General features: G+C 46.3%; 1 protein-coding gene and 1 long non-coding RNA gene across 3 annotated transcripts; one reads left to right on the forward strand and one right to left on the reverse strand.

Moving 5' to 3' along the window:
• Positions 1-214: 214 nt before the first annotated feature.
• Positions 215-13,479, forward strand: Mettl2a (methyltransferase like 2A). The gene is made up of 9 exons (XM_005070237.4): positions 215-366; positions 505-596; positions 2,446-2,789; positions 4,300-4,349; positions 7,117-7,177; positions 7,852-7,991; positions 10,402-10,508; positions 11,797-11,862; positions 13,119-13,479. Exons 1-9 carry the CDS (start codon positions 257-259, stop codon positions 13,298-13,300), a joined length of 1,152 nt encoding a protein of 383 aa, XP_005070294.1. The 5' UTR covers positions 215-256; the 3' UTR covers positions 13,301-13,479.
• LOC121141532 lies at positions 8,795-17,922 on the reverse strand. Of its 2 annotated transcripts, none has more exons than XR_005878462.1 (3): positions 17,854-17,922; positions 14,129-14,760; positions 8,795-13,399 (listed from the first exon to the last, which is right to left on the reverse strand). It is a non-coding gene; the product is annotated as an uncharacterized LOC121141532 (long non-coding RNA). The 2 variants fall into 2 exon arrangements; XR_005878461.1 differs by lacking the exon at positions 17,854-17,922 and adding an exon at positions 16,718-16,851.
• Between the last annotated feature and the right edge of the window lie 939 nt (positions 17,923-18,861).

Consider the following 18,861-nt stretch of genomic DNA (forward strand, 5'->3'; position numbering starts at 1 on the left):
GGCTCTCAAAGGGACGACAGTCTCTCACTTCCTCCGGGTCCCGCACGCCCATCAGCGTCCCCAGGAATCGACTCCAGGAGAACCATAAACTCGGATCGCAGCCTCCCCGGATCCCCAGTGAGCGCTCAAATTAAACGCCACGCCCGCTCCACCTCCCGCTTTTCCCGCGCGGGCGCCGCAGCTTCCGGAAAGAGTGGGTGTGGCTCGCAGGAAGTCCTAGCGTTCTGGAAAAGGAGACGTTTCCGTCTCCGGTGTCATGGCGGCCTCCTCCCCTGAAGGCGTGCCGGAGACTCAGGACGGGAAAAGACGGCAGTTCGGGAACCGGTTCCTGAGCGATCCGGCGCGCGTCTTCCACTACAATGCATGGTAAGTACCCTGCCCCTCGGAGGCCCGGCCCCGGTAGCTGAGGCTCGTCCCCCCCCCCCGGGGGACAGACGTTTCGGGGCCAGCCACTCCCCCCAGCCGGCGCATGACGGCCCTAAGTTGCCCTTTTGGTTTCCGCAGGGACAATGTGGAGTGGTCAGAGGAGCAGGCCGCGGCGGCGGAGAGGAAAGTGCAGGAGAACAGCTCCCAGCGGGTGTGCCCGGAGAAGCAAGGTGCGCACGGTTCTTCCCTCCCTGGTATCCGCGCCGGCAGTGCAGGACGCGAGTCCAGGACAGGGCAAACGCAGTGCGGCCACCGGAGCCGTTTGTTACTGACCTGATGAAGAACTCGGCCATAGAATGGGTCGTGGAGGGGACGAGCTAGGAGTCAAAGGGGCTGCGTTCTAACGAAATCGTGGTGAACCTTGAGATCGGGGTTTGTAGGTCTTTGCGGTTTGTTTTCGGAGGTACAGTTCTTGTTTTATTTCCTAGTGTCTACTTTTTCCGATCATGTAGTCATGTTGATGTGGCCGGCCTGTGGCATTCAGTTTAGTGTAGCTTCTACAGTTCACATTCTGCTGGAGAGTTCCCATTAGAGCTAGACTGATGTGGTCAGGTCTAAATACTGTTGGAGGAGAGGATTATTGGGTGGTACTTCTTTTCCTGGGGTGACAAATTCGGAGATTTAGGACTTCTAACGAAGAAAGAGGAGTGTAGCGGAGTGGAAATGATCCTGGTCAAAGGAAAAGAGGCCCTCGCCGAAGGCAAGAATAATTTCATTGTAGAATATCTCTAAAGCTGTTTGGCCCTAATTCTGAGAGGCGTTTGAAAGTAGAGCTGGAAATGTAAGATAATAGACACTGAAAGAATCTCTGTAGTAGTAAGGTCCTAGTACGGACCAGCCATGTACCCCCTAGAATGTAGAGGTGGTGTCTCTAGAAAGGTAGAGGCTCAGGATGAGTAGGGTCAAGGTCATCCTTGCTACATAGAGTTCCAATCCAGCCTGGGCTACATGAGACCTTGTCTCAAAAATGAATATATGTATATATTGCAGTTGCAAAATAGACATCCTGCATTGTTTAGCAAAGACTAGATAAAGCAACATAGAGTTGAAAGGGGTTTTGAAAATCACGTAGCCCAATATCCTCTTTTTACAGTTAGAGAGCTGGTTAGCCAAGTGCAGTGGTGCGTTTCATACACTCAGCTGCGCGGGAGGCTGAGGCAGAAGGATCACTGAACTGGAGGCCATCCTGGGCAACGTAGGGTGATCTTGTCTTCAAAAAAAAAAATTAAACTTGGACCACAGGGCATTAAGTGTTTTGCCTAGAGGTAAGAGTCAGTGGTGGACCCCCATTTCTTAGATTTTTATTCCTTCATTAACTCAGGTCAGGGTTTTCGTGTTGGCAAAAATCAGAAAAACAAACCCGCATTTACTGGTCTCTCCTCCAGCTCATCAAAACTCTTACTTCAGGAAGGGAGTTTTGCAACCTGCTGTCCTTTTAGCCATACATCTTTTTCAGTGTTCATTAATAGTCTTGATTTGTGCTCAGTCACCACATTCTAAAGAAGCAAGAACATACCTTCTGAAGAACTGCATGGATGGTAGTCCTTGAATTTATAGGAACATCCAACAAACCTGAGACATTTAGTTTGTAAATAAAAGATTTACAGGGGAAAATAAATACAACAGATACCAGAGGGTCTGTCTGTCTCTGACAAATAGACCCTTGAAACTAAACATAATTACATTTTTGCAGTGTGTGTGTGTGTGACCAGTTCATGGGGGTTTGCTTAATTTTGCAATTTTCCTGTAGTCAAGGGCTATCCAAAGATGTAGAAGAACAATTATTGGTAGATAAACTCCCTGTCTGATAGTTCTAGCAGAAACTGGGGTTCCTAGGAATGAAAAGTGGGTGACATTAATGTATGAGAGATAGGTAGCAAGGCAATTCCCTGGGAAGATGTTCTAAGACTGACTCTTAAGGATACTTTTAGGATAAAACTACATTTGGTGAAGCAGGACAATTAGGTATAATTGAAAATATTTGAGACTGATTCTTACAATTCTTAATAATATTTACAGTTGACTATGAAGTGAATGCCCATAAATACTGGAATGACTTCTACAAAATTCATGAAAATGGATTTTTCAAGGATAGACACTGGCTCTTTACTGAATTCCCTGAACTGGCACCTAGCCACAATCCCCTGGCGGATTTACCCCTGGAGAGCCAGAAGCATGAAGAACACAGAAGTGGTGAGGATGGGCCTGGCTGGACATCAGAGCCGCATGGGTGTTCCTGTACCGGTCACGGGTGTGACACGCAGGTGCCTCCTGTGGAAGAGACTGTGACTCAGAAGCTCGGTCATCTAGCAATTTGTGCTGATGAATTTCCCGGATCCTCAGCCACCTACCGAATACTTGAGGTAACTTTATTTTCCTAATAATGGAGTTAGTGAAGATGGCACCTTTTACATGCAAGGTAAGACTAGGAAGGTTGACACAGAGTGTCTTCTGTCTGATGATGCTGACTAGATTTGAGCCTCATATCAGCCTGGAATCATCTCTGAGTTCATCTATTTATTTATTTCTCTTTATTTTATTTGTTTATTTATTTTTGATTTTTAGCCCGGGAAAATGCCTAGACTAGTACTACAAGGGAAATTCACAAATAGGGGTCTACCAACTTCACTGGTAGCTGATTCCAGAGCTAATAAAACTTGGAGTTAAGTCTGATGTCATAGCGGGTGGGGAGTGTTGGCAATTGAGCCCAAATCCTCAAACAAACAGATTAACTCTTTCTAGCTAATTCTTAGTACCTCCTGTGAGATTCTCCATAAGCCCAGGTCCCGCCTAGAGGATTGGGAGCCTTCTGGTCTTGTAGCTGTAAGGAACTTTGAGGTGGTTTATGTAAAATAGCTAAGAAGTATGTCAGCCACATAGCCCTTGGTGAATGTCTACAGTTTTTATTGCTGTGGAAAGCACTGTATTTAGCACAGTGTTACTGTGCGAAGGTTTCAGCCCAGCCCATTGTAGAGGCAAGGAGGTCCTTGTACTCACGGGCAGGCACTAGAAGAACCTGGGATGTTGGCATTCAGGGTTGTTCCTTCAAGGGAAGAATGCAGTGCCTGTCACCTGCCCAGAAGGCTGGGAGCAGAAGTGTTAATAGCATGGTGAGCACACCTAGCCCAGCCCCTCCCCCCATATCATGAGCTTCTTTTTCTCAGTCTATAGAATTATCCTTGTAGAAGTTGTCACGTGTACTCTACAGAGCTTCAGTGTACTCACGTTGGATCTTTACTTAGCTTACTTTGTCCCTCAAAGACATTTATGTGTGCTTTATTATACCTGTGGGGTTGTCACCAGAAAAGTTTCCACCAAATTGTGCCATGCTTAAATTATAAATAAACCACTCAGGGTCAGACTCCCAAGGACTGAAGTAACACCAGCTACTCAGTCGTGTTGAACTGAGCTGCCTTCTTGCCTCCCAAATGGTCTCTGTTGGCCATGGAGGTCACAGAGACCCTGCAGGCTTCTCTCTAGTAATGGTGCAGTGAAGCTCATTGGGAAAGTGGTGTGTCTAAGGACTGTCTGCTGGAGCGCGGAGAGTAAAACCAGCCCATGCCCTTTTTTTCCGAGCAGCTTTCTCCAGCCAGTGAAAGCCCGTGTTCTTGTCTTTTACTACCTATTTAATTATAGTCCATGAGGGATAGGGAAATGTCATGGGTCCTATTTAGTTCTGGTCACTAGACCTTTCCTAATACAGTTCTTAAAAGCTGGGCATGATAGTGCCTGTAATCCCAGTACTCAGGAGGCTGAGGCAGGAAAGCCATGTTATAGCCCAGCCTGGACTCTGCTTTAAAAAGAAGATGGTGGAAAGGGGGGGGGGGGTTTAATTAGCAACTTCTGGGACTAATGGTTCGTTTCTGTCTGCAGGTTGGTTGTGGTGTAGGAAACACAGTCTTTCCAATTTTGCAAACTAACAAGTAAGTATGATGTCAGGTTTATGGACCACAAAGAGGAGAAGTAAGAGCTTGCTCCTGGAAGCATGAGTTATTTGGGATTTAGATGGCTATGTTACCCATGTAGGGGTGGCTTTAATTTAATGTTAGTGAAATTAGAGTTAACACCAGCTGTAGTGCTAATCTGTGATACCTTCCACTGAGGGACCTAAAAGATGTTCTGTTTCTCTGTGAGCTCTGTTAGGTTGTCACTTCTTACCTGAGGTCAAGGTGGGACAGCTGGCCTACATGAAATTGTCTCTAATTCTTCTGAAAATCTGCATCTGTACACTTACACATGCAGTGCTGCAACACCAGGAGTGTGGAATTTTGTCTGAACTAACAGGATCTACAGCTAAAATCCAGGTGTCCTGTGGTTCGGGTCCAATTCTGTCTCCCTAGGGTTAGTGTCAAATCCCACAGGGTAAAGGCTGGGTCATATAAGACTTCCCCACTTGGGATTCTAGCTGCAAACATAGGCTCATACTTCCAGTATGCTGTGAGCCAGGACAGTCCACAATCCCTTTAGATTTGTCTGGCTTAGCCAGGCATTGGTGGCACACGCCTTTTATCCCAGCACTCAGGAGGCAGAGGCAGGCGGATCTCTGTGAGTTCAAGGACAGCCTCCAAAGCCACAGAGAAACCCTTTCTTGAAAAAAAAAAAAGATTTGTCTGGCTTTACTGTTCATAATCAGGGGTATTGTAACGGTGCAGGGAATAGCCAGATGAAGAGATACACAGGATGAGGACTAAAATCTTTAGAACTCTCAAATCATGGCATCTCTAAGTGCTGGCCCTCTTTGAGATTACCTAGATCCTAGATGTTCCTGTTTGTTTGTTTGTTTGTTTTGTTTGTTTGTTTTTGAGACAGGGTTTCTCTGTGTAGCTTTGGCGCCTATCCTGGAACCAGGCTGGCCTCAAACTCACAGAGGTCCACCTGCCTCTGCCTCCTAAGCGCTAGAATTAAAGGTGTGCACCACCACTGCCCAGCAGACCCTAAACTTAATACTGCCTTTCAGGAAGTCCCTAGAGTTTAGGAGCCTGCCCTGGAAACTGTGTGTTTCTTACCACATTTCAAAGCATCTGTGGAAATGACATTTAGTTTCAGTTGTAATGTTTTCTGTCAGCTTAGCAGTTGCACCTGAATCTACTGATATTTTAATGTCTTCAGCTCCATGGCCCCACAATCAGTTACCTGCTGACCACTCGGCTGACGCCTAGTGGGGCTTCTGGTTCTAAACAGGTTTAAATTAAGTCTTTATCAGTCTATTTACTAATAAGACTTGGTAATCAAAGACTGGGGTGAAAACCTGCTAGCTCAGAGAGATTGAGTAGCAACTAGCTGATCTTGCTTTTTGGCTGGAGATACCACAAGAGACACATCTCTTCCCTCATCCCAGAACCCAAAAGGGAAGTTCAAACTCTAGTCCCTGCCCTTTCCTACTTGTGTCCTCTCTATCCTAATTGCTGGCTTCTCTATGGCAGATTCTGTATCAGCTAGTTGCTGGCTCTGCTTCTCCCTAGTTCAAGGTTTAACATTATTGGCAAGTCTTGGGAGTGTAGAGTACAATCAAAATATCCCAAAACACAGATGATGGAGAGAACCCACTATTGTTGAAAGGTCTATCTAAATAGTTTTGCCAGTTTAGTCCACAGTATTAATTCCAGCTGAGGTAAGCAAATCTCTGAGCCAACCTGGTCTACCTAATGAGTTCCAAACCAGGAGGATGGCCAGTGAGTGCTTGCTGTCAAGCCTGACAACTTAAGTTCGATTCCCAGAACACAGTGGAAGGAGAGAACTGACTCTCTCAAGTTATTGCCTGACCTCAGAACACAGACACACAACATAATTAAATGTAAATTCTTTTTTGATTTTTCGAGACAGGGTTTCTCTGTATTGTTTTGGAGGCTGTCCTGGAACTCGCTCTGTAGACCAGGCTGGCCTCGAACTCACAGAGATCGGCCTGCCTCTGCCTCCCGAGTGCTGGGATTAAAGGCGTGCGCCACCACTGCCCGGCCTAAATGTAAATTCTTATAACATTTTATTGGGCTAGGGATGTCACCCAACTGATGAAATGCTTTCCTAGCATTCGCGAAGTTCTGGGTTCAGTTGACATCTCATAAAGCTGAGCAGGGTAGCACACACCTGTAGCCCCAGTACTCAAGAGGTACAAGTGGGAGGATCGTCAAGTTCAAGGTCAGCCCTGGCTGCATGACAAGTTCAAGACATATCTGGGGTACCTGAAACCCTGCCTCAGAAACAAAAGGTCAAAGGTTATCGCCAGAAGCTTGTCAGAGAATGTTCGGGTCTTGGAGCTTTGAGTATAGAAAGAGATTCTGTTTTGGGTGTCAGTAATTCACTTCAAATGAGAGTGTCTTGACCTCTCGGGGATTGTGAGGGTGTTGGGGTCTGAACTCTGTCTTCATGGTTATGCAGCAAGTGCCTTTGACCACTGACTGCCACTTAACTAAGATTAATGGAACCCACTTGTTAATGTGATATTTGCTTAGAGCTGACAAGGTTTCTTACTGATGGTTTGATAAACTTAGTATTAGCCATACTCACATGACCTAAAAAAAAAGATAAAGATCACAGAATTTTAGCCAGAATGCTCGGTGCTGTGACTAATAGGTACAGTTTATTTGGATGAGTGGTATTCTTTGTCATTTGACTTTGCTACTCTACAAAGAGAACAGACATAATCCGGTTTGTGTCCTAATTGATGTGTTGTTTTTTTTCTGCCTATTTCAGTAACCCAAACCTCTTCGTTTACTGTTGTGATTTTTCTGCCACTGCTATTGAACTGGTCAAGGTGAGTGCAGTGACTCCTGCAGTAATCTCCCCTAATTAAAAGAAAAGAGGGTCTCCTGAAACTCAGTTCGTTGACTCCGTCGTTGTGGCCTGAAAGTTGGGAAAGTTAGTGAAGCGGTCTGGAGTACAGAGCAGGCAAGGAAGCTGAATCTGGCACTTAGCTAGACCTTGGGCTTGTCGTGTAGACCTCTGCAGACTTTAAATTGTGTCTGTGTGAGCGATTGCTAGGGGTGTCCCGGGATCAGAGGCTTGGCTTCTCTGGAGCTGGAGTTGCAGCAGTTGTGAGCTGCCAGGCATGGGTGCTGGGAGTCAGACTCAGGCCCTCTGCGGGAGCAGTGTGCTGTGCTCTTAACCCCTGAGCCACATCTCCAACCCCGCCTCCCAGCATTTTTTGTCCTTTATTTTTTAAGACAGGGTCTCGTGTACCTCATGATGACCTTGAACTTGCTGTGTAAACCTTGATCCTTCTGCCACCACTTCCCAAGTACTAGAATCTCAGATGTGCACCATGGCCAGTTCTGATTCTTACACTCCGGGTACCCTGGAAAGCCTCACCATGGTAACTAGGGGTAAACTCTTTGCTGGGAGGAACAGTAGTGACATTGAAAACCAGGTAAGACTGTCTTTGTGCTGTGCCCACATTTCTGACCCATTTGTCCCTCTGCCTCTCTGCAGACAAATTCAGAGTATGATCCTTCTCGATGTTTTGCCTTTGTTCATGACCTATGTGATGAAGATCAGAGTTACCCGATGCCCAAGGACAGCCTTGATGTCATTGTTCTTATATTTGTTCTCTCAGCAATTGTCCCAGACAAGTAAGTTTTGGGTCCCTTAACTAATAGCCTAAGAAGAACCTTTAATTAAGAGATCTTAAGCTCCGATTATGCCCTAAATAAAAAGGGCAAATAAAAATATCAGATAGACATAGAAGCCATGTAGCTGTAGTGTTGACGTCCACCTTCTGTTTCAGCCTTTAGCCCTCTGCCTGCTGACTGGACTGCCTGCTGCTTTCACTGTTGGGAGCTAAGTCTGTGAGGAGTGTGTGTCAGGCAGATTCCCACCTAGTCAACTCAGCACCAGCTGCTTCGGGGCTAAGAGGGCCCTCTCATTAATGACTTTTTAAATGTTGAAACAAGACAAGGTTGTTAACATACCAAAATTTACACAACTAGACTAATGTGTTTTCTGGTGCTTACTTTTTTGTTTTTGATTTTTGCTTTTTTTAGACAGGGTTTCTCTGTGTTGCCCTGGCTGTCCTGGAACTCACTCTGTAGACCAGACTGGCCTCAAACTCACAAAGATCTGACTGCCTCTGCCTTCCGAGTGCCGGGATAAAGGGCATGTGCTTATGTTTTTAGGAAAGCTGAAATACAGCATTCCATAAAGTCAGGTTGATATGAAAGGGGGCTGGGGAAGATCCTTTTAAAGGGTCTGGAGAGGTGGTTCAGTGGTTACGAGCACTGGCTGCTGGACAGAGGACTGGAGTTTGTTTCCCAGCCCCTCATGGTGACTCACAGCCATCTGTAATTCCAGGTCCAAGGATACAACATCCACTTTTCATGGGCTTTCATGGGCACTATACATATAAGGTATTCATGCATGTAAGCATCTATATACATAAAAGAACAAACTATTTTTATTTTGAAAATACTATTTTACAACTTCATGTAGGGTCAGTAAGATGACTCAGCAGGTAAAGAAACTTGCCACCGACATGAGATCAATCCCCGGGGTTCAGTGGAAGGAGAACTGAACATTCTACTCAGTGGAAGGACTCTGAACATTCTACTCTGACTTTTACATGTGATATGTACATCCAGACACACACAGTAAATAAATGTAATACATTTTTGTAATTTCATGAGCAGGTAGCTGGTGACACAGTTCAGTACACAGCACATGTTTTGCATGGTTTTCTGAGGGTGTGTGCTCCGTGGTAGAGTCTGTGCTTTCCATGCACAGAGCTCTCGGTTTAGTCCCTAAACCAAGAAAACAAAAGAAGGAAGCATAGTAGCATGTGCTTGTGGTCTCGGTGGGCAGGAGTTAGCCCTGGGGTTCAAGGGCTACCTGGGCAACATAGAAAGAGCCCATCTCTAAAAACAAAACCTGTATCAGGCAGCCAGTAACCCTATGAAACTGTCCACTGGAGGAGATGGAGTCAGTTATAAAGATGATGGCTGTAAGATTCAGGCACTGCTGACTGATAACCGAACTGAGGTAGCCGGTTTTCCTCTAGATTAGCAATACGGTTCTCTGGCCTCACAGGAATATGGTAAGGCTTTGAAATGTTTTGTGTAGCATATATATATGCTTCAGGTGCTGTAAATACTTTAATCCTGTGCCAGACTATTGGAGAATGCGCACACTCTTAATCCCAGCACTAGTGAGGCAGAGACAGGCGCATGTGTGTGAGTTAGAGGCCAGCCTGGTCACAGAGCGAGTTCCAGAACATCCAGGGCTGATACAGAGAAACCTGTCTCAAAGAGTAAATAAAGAGAAGGTTACTTTGGCTTCTGTTTTGGAAGTGGGCGGACTTTTACACCTTCAGCAAGGCAGCACATCATCTCCAGAATGAAATCTCTCACCCCATGGTCAGGGGCTAAGAAGAGAGGAAGGAAACAGAATCCCACAGTCCCCTTCCAGGGCACCCACACATGTTTCCCAGTGACCTAAAGGCCCCACCCTTTGAGTATCTACCACCTAGTAGTCCCAGGAAGAGGCCATGCTTTCAGCATGTGGGCCTCAGGGAACATCACTGTACAAATGGAAGCTCTCCCCCACTTGCCTGCTGTATGCAGCACCAAGTAAGCCAGGAGTTGGCTGTGTGTAGACTTTTTAGAACTCTGGTTTTTCGAGACTGGGTTTCTCTGTGTAGCTTTGGAGCCTGTCCTGGAACTTAATCTTCAGACCAGGCTGGTCTCGAACTCACAGAGATTCTAAAGGAGAGCTTTTCACTTAATAGAAAGACAGATGAGTCATGGTTATTCCTAGACTATGGTCAGGGCTCCCAGAAAGCTACAGGAGCACATAGCAGGGGTGACAATCACAGGGCCAGGAGAAAATGAGCCCAGTTTAGTACTTGAAATGTCTACCACCATGTGACACATAGGGGTTGGCCTTTAATGTTGATGTCAGAGTTAGGAAGTGTTGCTTTGGGTTTTGTGCTATAGGAGAGGAAACTCCGTCCCCATGGAGACTTAAGCTTCATTCCCTGCTGCCGTGCAGGATGCAGAAAGCTATCAACAGGCTGAGCGGACTCCTGAAGCCTGGAGGGGTAATGCTTCTTCGAGACTATGGCCGCTATGACATGGCTCAGCTTCGGTTTAAAAAAGGTACGTGGGGGTCTGGAGAGATGCTCAGTAGTTAAGGGCACTGGTTGTTCTTGGAGAAAACCCAAGTTCAGTTTCCAGCAGTCCATGGCGTGTCTCAACAGTCACCAGACAAGCATGTGGTTAGTGCAGAGACATACATGTAAGCAAAATACTCATAAAATCTTTTTTTTTAATACCGGCCAGTGGTGGCACACGCCTTTAATCCCAGCGTCTCTGTGAGTTGAGGCCAGTGAATTCCAGAACAGCCGTTGTTTGTTCGGTTTGGTTGGTTGGTTGTTTTAATTTGTTTCAAGACAGAGAAACCCTGTCTTGAAAAACCAAAACAGAAAAAAAAATGTAGAATTACATGAAGGTTGTAAGACTGGAGGGATGAGCAGAAGGGAAGGATTGTCCACGTGAAAACAGTGTGAGTTCTCACAAGTGTATGTGGACACTTAGTTAAGAATCAGTTACATTGATTGTTGTTTTTCTTTTTCTTTTTTTAATATTTATTATGTATACAGTGTTCTGCCTGCATATATTCCTGCACACCAAGAAGAGGGCACCAGATCTCATTACAGATGGTTGTGAGCCACCATGTGGTTGCTGGGAATTGAACTCAGGACCTCTAGTAGAGCAGTCAATGCTCTTAACCTCTGAGCCATCTCTCCCGCCCCAATTGTTTTTCAAACTAAGCTGAGTGTGGGTCGTGGTGGTGCAATCTAGAACTCAGCTAGGAATCACATTATCTGATACTGGTTTTGTTTTTTCCCACTTCAGCTCTTTGCTGAAGTGCTGTGCCTTTGTAGGAAATTAATTGCAAGTTCCTGTGACGTATCAGTGTGTCACCAAAAATGCACATCTGGTTTTCTGAATGCCTGTTGATGGGAAGGTGTTGGGTGTTGAGATGGGGTCTCACTCTGTATCCTAGATAGCCTGGAACTCTGCCAGTCATCCTGCCAGAGCCTCCTAAATGCTGGGATTGTGAGTATGAACCACCACACTTAGCCTGTTTCACATTTGCTAAATGATGAAATTCAAAGTTCTTTAGGGACTGGAGAGAAGTCTGAACCAATAAGAGCACTTACTGCTCTTGCATAGGACCTGGGTTCAGTTCCCAGCACCCACATTGGGCAGCTCACAACTTCCCAGAATTCACAATTCCAGGGAATCTGACACTCCTGAACTCTCTCTTAGCTCCGTAATGCATACAACGCATTCAGACACAAGCCCATATCCAGAAGCTTAAAAATAATAAACTTTTTTTTATTAAGTATGTTAATGTTTCTGTTTTTGTCATGTAACACAGGTCAGTGTCTCTCTGGAAATTTCTATGTGAGAGGTGATGGCACCAGAGTTTACTTCTTCACACAAGGTACGAAAAATATATTTTTTATCAGTGCTAAAGGCAGTTGGTATGCCAGGTCAGGTAGATAGATAACTGCACGTTCTTAGTCACCTGACCCTCCTGCCTCTCTAGGGACTCTGCCTCTCACACACACCGTTATCTACCCTGAGCTGTCACTTTCCCAGACACCTCTGACTTGTGCTGACTCGCGGTCAGCTGCCTTTCACTAATCCAAAGTGGGAGCCGGCGCTTTTTGCAGGCTCCAGCCTGGTCTGTTTTGCCCTCTGCACCAGACTGTGCTTCAACACAGCTATGCTGGTGAGTCATTGTCCCTTGACTCCAGGTGACCTGGACCTGCTCTGTAATCTGCCCAGTCACAGGCTTCACCCCCCCCAACTTGTTAAGAATATTCTGAGGCCTTTGTTAAGTCAAGTCATACACTTGGAGCCTAGCATTGAAAATTGTTCCTAAAACTTTGTCATGACATATACATCTGTCAATTTTATGTGTTTTTTGGTTGGTTGGTTGTTTGGTTGGTTGGTTGGTTTTGGTTTTGGTTTTTTGCCTGCATGTGTGTCTGTGTATTACATCCATGCCTGGTGCCCTCAGAGACGAGAAGAGGGTGTTAGAGGCCCTGGAACTAGAACTGCAGATGATTCTGAGTCACAGCCTTGGTGCTGGGAAGAGAACCTGGGTCCTCTGAAAGAGCAGCCCGTGCTCTTATCTACTGTCCAGTCCCTCATGTAGCTTTGTAGTGTTTGTAGAACCCTTGGGGATCTTTAAAAACTGGACCAGTAGGGAGAACTGAGAGGAGAGGAGGGAGGGAGAAAGGAAGGAAACTGTGATAGGCTAGAAATTAATTAGTTAAAAAAAAGAACTGGACTAGGAGCATGGAGATACGTGCTTGTAATCCCAACTCTGGGAAAGGAGACAGGAGGGTCCCTGGGACTTGCAGACATGCCATTCTAGCCTACTTGGGAAGTCCCAGGCTAGTGAGAGGCCTAAACGATGGCGTCAGAGGGAGCCCTCTGACCCCCACACACATGTGCACCTACACATGAATGCAAGAAGCACACCCTGTAGCCTTTCCATCTTAAAACTCCTCCCCGTTGTAGGCCTTTCTCCTCAAGGGCTTTGGTACCCAAGCCTGGACCTACCAATGCTGCAAGGCCTCTTTAAAAGCACTCTGACTACATTGTCTCAGAGCTCCAATTAACACAGCCATCAGCAAACTGCCCTTCCTCCAGCAGAAAATCCTTAAACATCTGCTCTCTCCAAACCAGATGAGCTGGATGCGCTCTTCACGGCTGCGGGTCTGGAGAAGGTGCAGAACCTGGTGGATCGCCGCTTGCAGGTGAACCGAGGCAAACAGCTGACGATGTACCGAGTGTGGATTCAGTGCAAATACAGCAAGCCTCTCCTGCCCACTGCCAACGGGGAGGTGTCCACGCCCCACGCAACATGAGGGCATCGTGTTTCGGGCTGTTGTAAGGAGACCTCTGTAAATAGCAGCTTGTTGATGTTGGACATCGGTCTGGAAATCCAAGGAGCTCAAACCTTCAACCTAGGAACAGTTGCTTTCTGTTAACAATTGTGGTTTTTGTTTGTGAAGCCCATTAATATATGCTTACTTTCTCAAGTTCATTTGTTGTTGTTATTATTTATATTTAGTGGGGGCAATGCTGTGATAAATGTGTGGAGTTTAGAGGACAGCTTGTCAGGTGTTAGAGAATCAGCTCTCTCCTCTATGTTGGTCCTGGGGTTCCAATTTAGGCTTGACTGTAAACATCCTTGAGCTTTTTCAATAGCCCTCTTTTTTTGGTTTTTTGAGAAGGTTTCTCTGTGGCTTTGGAGGCTGTCCTGGAACTCACTCTGTAGACCAGGCTGGCCTCGAACTCACAGAGATCCGCCTGCCTCTGCCTCCCGAGTACTGGGATTTGCCCTCAATTTTTTATAGAAATTATTTATCACATATACAGTGTTCTGCCTGCATGTATACCTACACACCAGAAGAGAGCACCAGATCTCATTATAGATGGTTGGAAGCCACCATGTGGTTGCAGGGAATTGAACTCAGGACCTGTGGAAGAGCAGCCAGTGAATGCCCTTAGCCTCTGAGCCATCTCTCTAACCCTAGGCCCTCAAATTTCTAATACCTAGAATTTTATAAATAGGAAAACTCAACTCTGCAACCACAAGTGCCCTTGAACTTTGGATTCTCCTGCCTTCCCATCCTGGTGCTAAGGTGTATATGAACGCAAGAGAAAGCATTTATTAGTGGTGGCTCACTTACAGTTTCAGAGGGTCAGTCAGTTGTCATCATAATGGGGAGCGTGGCGGCATTCGGGAAGAAGTGGTGCTGGAGTAGTAACTGAGTCCTGCATCTTGCAGGCAACAGGAAGTCAGCTGAGACTCTGGGAAGTATCCTGAACACAGAAAACCTGAAATCCTGCCCCACAGTGCCACACTCCCTCCAACAAAGCCACTCCTTGTGAGATGATGGGGGCCAGTTACCTTCACACTACCACACAGACTGCCTAAAAAATCATTAGCAAAATTGTCTCCTTTTTGTTGCGCCCTTAAATACCTGCTTCAATGGCAGTTGAGAGAATAGTGTTCACTATCACTTGAACGCAATCGTCATGTGGTTTCTGGGTTTGCATCTTCCATTAGGTTATGCATGCATCGATAGGGTGTGTCTGTAATTTTAGCAAATAAGGAATTTTATTTCAGATTTTCAACTGAAATGTTCCCGTAATTGCCTCACTGTTGTGTCCGTTCCCAAGAAAACATGGCAAGACAGGCATCTTTTCAGGAATTTAAGTGTTTGGAAAATGGGGATACTTTCCATAAGGAAGAGCAGAAAGGGTTAAGAGCAGCCTGAGTTGTCGTGGTGCACACCTGTCATACCAGCATTTGGGAACCCTGTCTTGAAAAACAAACGAGAGAAAGAGAGAGAGAGAGAGAGAGAGAGAGAGAGAGAGAGAGAGAGAGAGAGAGAGAGAGAGAGAGAGAGCGCATTAAGTCTTAACAAACTTGAAGAAAAATACAGTGCAAGAACACTGGGCGTGGTGGCACACTCATTCCCCAACAACTCCCTCTGGACACTAAGGTGGACACTAAGGCATGATGATTGCCTCTGGACTACTGAGTTCAAAACCAGCTGAACAACCTAGGCCCTCAAACACAAAAGACCTGATGACACAGTCAGCGCTAGAGTGCTGGGCGTTAGGTTCAATCCCTAGTATTTCCCCAAATAAAGTTTCCTATGGCGTATGAGGCAGGTCACAAGGGGAGATGTTACAGCCCTGTATATTTTAATGTATAATTTGTGCAACTAAAAACATACCTCCTTTACCACAAGTCTGCCTCTCACATGTAGAAACATGGTGACATTCCTACTGTCTGTAGACCATTTAGGCCTTTCTGGTGTCCTCAGCACACAAAAGCTCTTCCTGTATGCAACTTAGTGACTATGCTTAAGTCACCTACAGCCTGCAACAGTTCTCGCTTCCTTACCCTTGGCATTGTAAGATTACAGGCTGCTTTGTCAATTGTCAGGCATGTTGTGGTACACAGGTGTGTGCACACTGGTACCCACCACACAAATTTTATTTTTTAAGGATCCTGGCCAGTGAGTTGATTCAGTGATACAGGCACTTGCCGCTGAGCCTAACAACCTGGGTTTAATCCCCAAGAGACAAGCCTGATCAATGAAGACAGCTAACATCAGCCTCTGACCTCCACAATTGCACACCGGCACACACCCACACGAGCCTGGACACACACCACACAGAGAGGGAGCCTGACCCCATGATACACATCTGCTGGGTCCGCCCCTTGTGCACCGCCAGTCTCTGCCACCACCCACTGCTGGGTGTTCTCCTTACCTCCCCTGCACTGTCACCCCACACTAAGCCACTGCGGGTTCCCTTCTGTCTGTCCTTGCTGTCCTGGTTCCCGCAGCTACACCTCTCCGCTCCCTTGCCAACATCCCCTTTGCTTGGTGGAGAGAAGAGAGCTTCTTTCATCCTGATCGCTAATTTATTTAAATCTGGAAACCACTGGGTCCCTGGAATGCTGTCTGATTTAACTTCTGAAATGAATGGGTAGCTGTGTGAGCCTCCTAAGCATTTGAGAGCAAGAACAGTTTTTATTCCCATTCTGACACTGCCTTGGGTTTAGGGCTTAGAAGAGGAGCCCTTTCCCTTCCTGATCTCTTTTATTCCCTTCCACCTGCTAAATCCTCCAACCTTTCATCTGCAAGGCCATGTAGAACCCCGGGAAGGACTTTGCAGTGTTTTAGACTCAGAATCACTAGTGGTGGACAGAGGAGGATGGCATGTTCAAGGTGACCTCAGTGCCTGGCTCAGCCCAAGTCTGAGAGCCATTGTTTGTATTTATTTTTCCAGTGCCTAAGGTTGAACCTCAGGGCTTTGCACGCGCTGTGCAGGGACGAGCAGACTAAGCCAGACCCCTGCCCTGGCTGAGCTGTGGGAAAAGGTCTTGGGTCAGGCTGGGAAGGTGGCTTCAGGTATGAGGCTGCCCAGAAAGCAGAGTGACTAGATGTCACTCACAGAGAAATGTTCCTGAAACCGATTTATCTTCCCCCGTCAAGTGCCAGCCATTTGGCTGAGGAGATAAGGTCAATGTTCTTTGAAAACTGAAAAGCGGTTGATGTGGGGCAGGTACGGTGAGCCGCTGGAGCGAGGCCAATGTTCCTGAAAGACATGCCGGGCCAGGGTGTAACTCGGGTCTTCCCCAGAGTGTGGGTTCTACAGGGCAAAGGTGATTCGTCGTCTTCCCGTCTTGCATGGCTCGGGGCTCATCCTGAGCCTGACCCCTCCCAGTCTTGGGGGGAGCGGTCTCCCGTCCTCCTTACCTGATTGGAAAAGCAGGGGCCTGGAAATTTAACAGGAAAGTAAAGCTTCGTACTGACACATTTGATGTTAGGATAATTGACTCCTGTCCTTGGAGACGTTAGCAACAGTACGGGATTCTCTGTGGCTTAGAAGATGAGCTGAGGACAAACAGTTTCTTTCAGACTGCTCACAAAGGCCTGTTCTTTGGTTTGTGGCTGCAGCTGCTATTTCCAGAGCCCTGCTGCATCCGGGCATTGCAGGTTTCTGTGATTCTTCATTTGGCCTGCAGGTTGTGATTCGGAGGCCTGGGTGACAAGTTTCCCAGGTAGAACCTCAACATAGCACCCCATTGCCTCTCTCTGGTGCAATGAGTATCTGAGGCACACAACTCAGCCATCTTTTGGCTGTAGACAACGGATCACTACACAATGGAACGTGACTTAGTTAGGGACAAAAAGTCACAATCTGATTACATGTTCCACTGGGGGTTTTAAGACCCAGCAGCAGGTATATTCACCCTGAAATGTTCCCCACTTTCCTTTCTATGAGTTAGGATTTCACCATTAAAGGATAAAATGCAGGCCGGGCGTTGGTGGCGCATGCCTTTAATACCAGCACCCAGGAGGCAGAGGCAGGTGGATCTCTGTGAGTTCAAGACCAGCCTGATCTACAAGAGCGAGTTCCAGGACAGCCTCCAAAGCCACAGAGAAACCCTGTCTCGAAAAACCAAAAAAAAAAAAAAAAAAAAGGATAAAATGCTTAGCTATTTGTATTGGTACATGCCTCAGGTGCCAGTGATCAGGAGGCAGCGACGGGCACATCCCTGTGAATTTGAAGCCACTCTAGTCCACATGATGAGTTCCATTCCATCCAGGGCTACATAATGAGACCTAGACTCAAAAAACTTCGAAAGATGAGCCAGGAGTTGGTGGCGCACGCCTTTAATCCCTGCACTCGGGAGGCAGCAGCAGGTGGATCTCTGTGAGTTGAGGCCAGGCTGGTCTACAGAGTGAGTGCCAGAACAAGTTCCAAAGCTACACAGAGAAATCCTGTCTCGAAAAAACCAAAAAAAAAAAAAAAAGCAAAAGATATATATATATATATATGTATATATATACACACACACACACATATTCATACATGAACACATACTCACGTGCACATTCATAGTCTCCAGGGCAGTCTCAGCAGGTAGAGGCAATTCTTGCATTGCTTTCAAGCCTGTCAAGTTGATTACCAGAGTTCAGTCACCATAGTTGCATAGTAGCAGAAGAAACCTCTTAAAAGCTGATCTCACATGTCTGCTGTGACACATGCATGCATGCATGCATAAATACACATGATCCAAATACATAAACATAATTTAAAAGGAAATTATATCCAGGCTTTAATGTAGCTTTCTGGTAACAAGTTTGCCCTGAATTCATGGGACTCCACGTTCAACCTCTAGCACTGCAAAATGAATGAATGAATGAATGACTAGTCTAAGCAGCTTGTGAGACTGAGGTTGGAGGATCCCTTGAGCCTCAGAGTTCAAGGTTAGCTTAGACAAAATAATGGGAATTACATCTTTTAAAAAAAATGCCTGCCTTCAGTAGCACACACCTTTAATCCTAGCACTCAGGAGGCAGAGGCAAGTGAATCTGAGTTTAAGGCCAGTCTGGTTTACAGAACAAGTTCCAGAACAGTCAAGGCTACATGGAGGTACCCTGTCTCCAAAAACAAAACCTGAAATATTTTTGCCAAGCATGCTGGCATACACCTTTAATCCCAGCACTCGGGAGGCAGAGGCAGGCAGATGTCTGGGAGTTCGAGAATAACGTTCTCTATATAGTAAATTCCATGACTGCATAGAGAGACCTTGTCTCAAAAAGTCAAAGTGTATGTGGGGGGTGAGAGTGGGGGTTAAAATATCCTTAAAGGAGCCACGTGCAGGCTGGGCAGTGGTGGTGCCCACCTTTAATCCCAGCACTTGGGAGGCAGAGGTAGACGATCTGTGTGAGTTCTTACCTGGTCTTGCAGAGCAAGTTCCAGGACAGCTAGGGCTATGACACAGAGAAACGCTGTCTCAAACAAACAAATTACTACATGCCCATAATCCCAGCACTTGAGAGGTTTGAGGCAGGGGAGTCTTGTTTGACATTCACCAGCAGCAGAATGTTAG

The sequence above is a fragment of the Mesocricetus auratus genome, unplaced genomic scaffold (genome assembly GCF_017639785.1).
Source record: "Mesocricetus auratus isolate SY011 unplaced genomic scaffold, BCM_Maur_2.0 Super-Scaffold_100007, whole genome shotgun sequence".
NCBI lineage: Eukaryota > Metazoa > Chordata > Mammalia > Rodentia > Cricetidae > Mesocricetus > Mesocricetus auratus.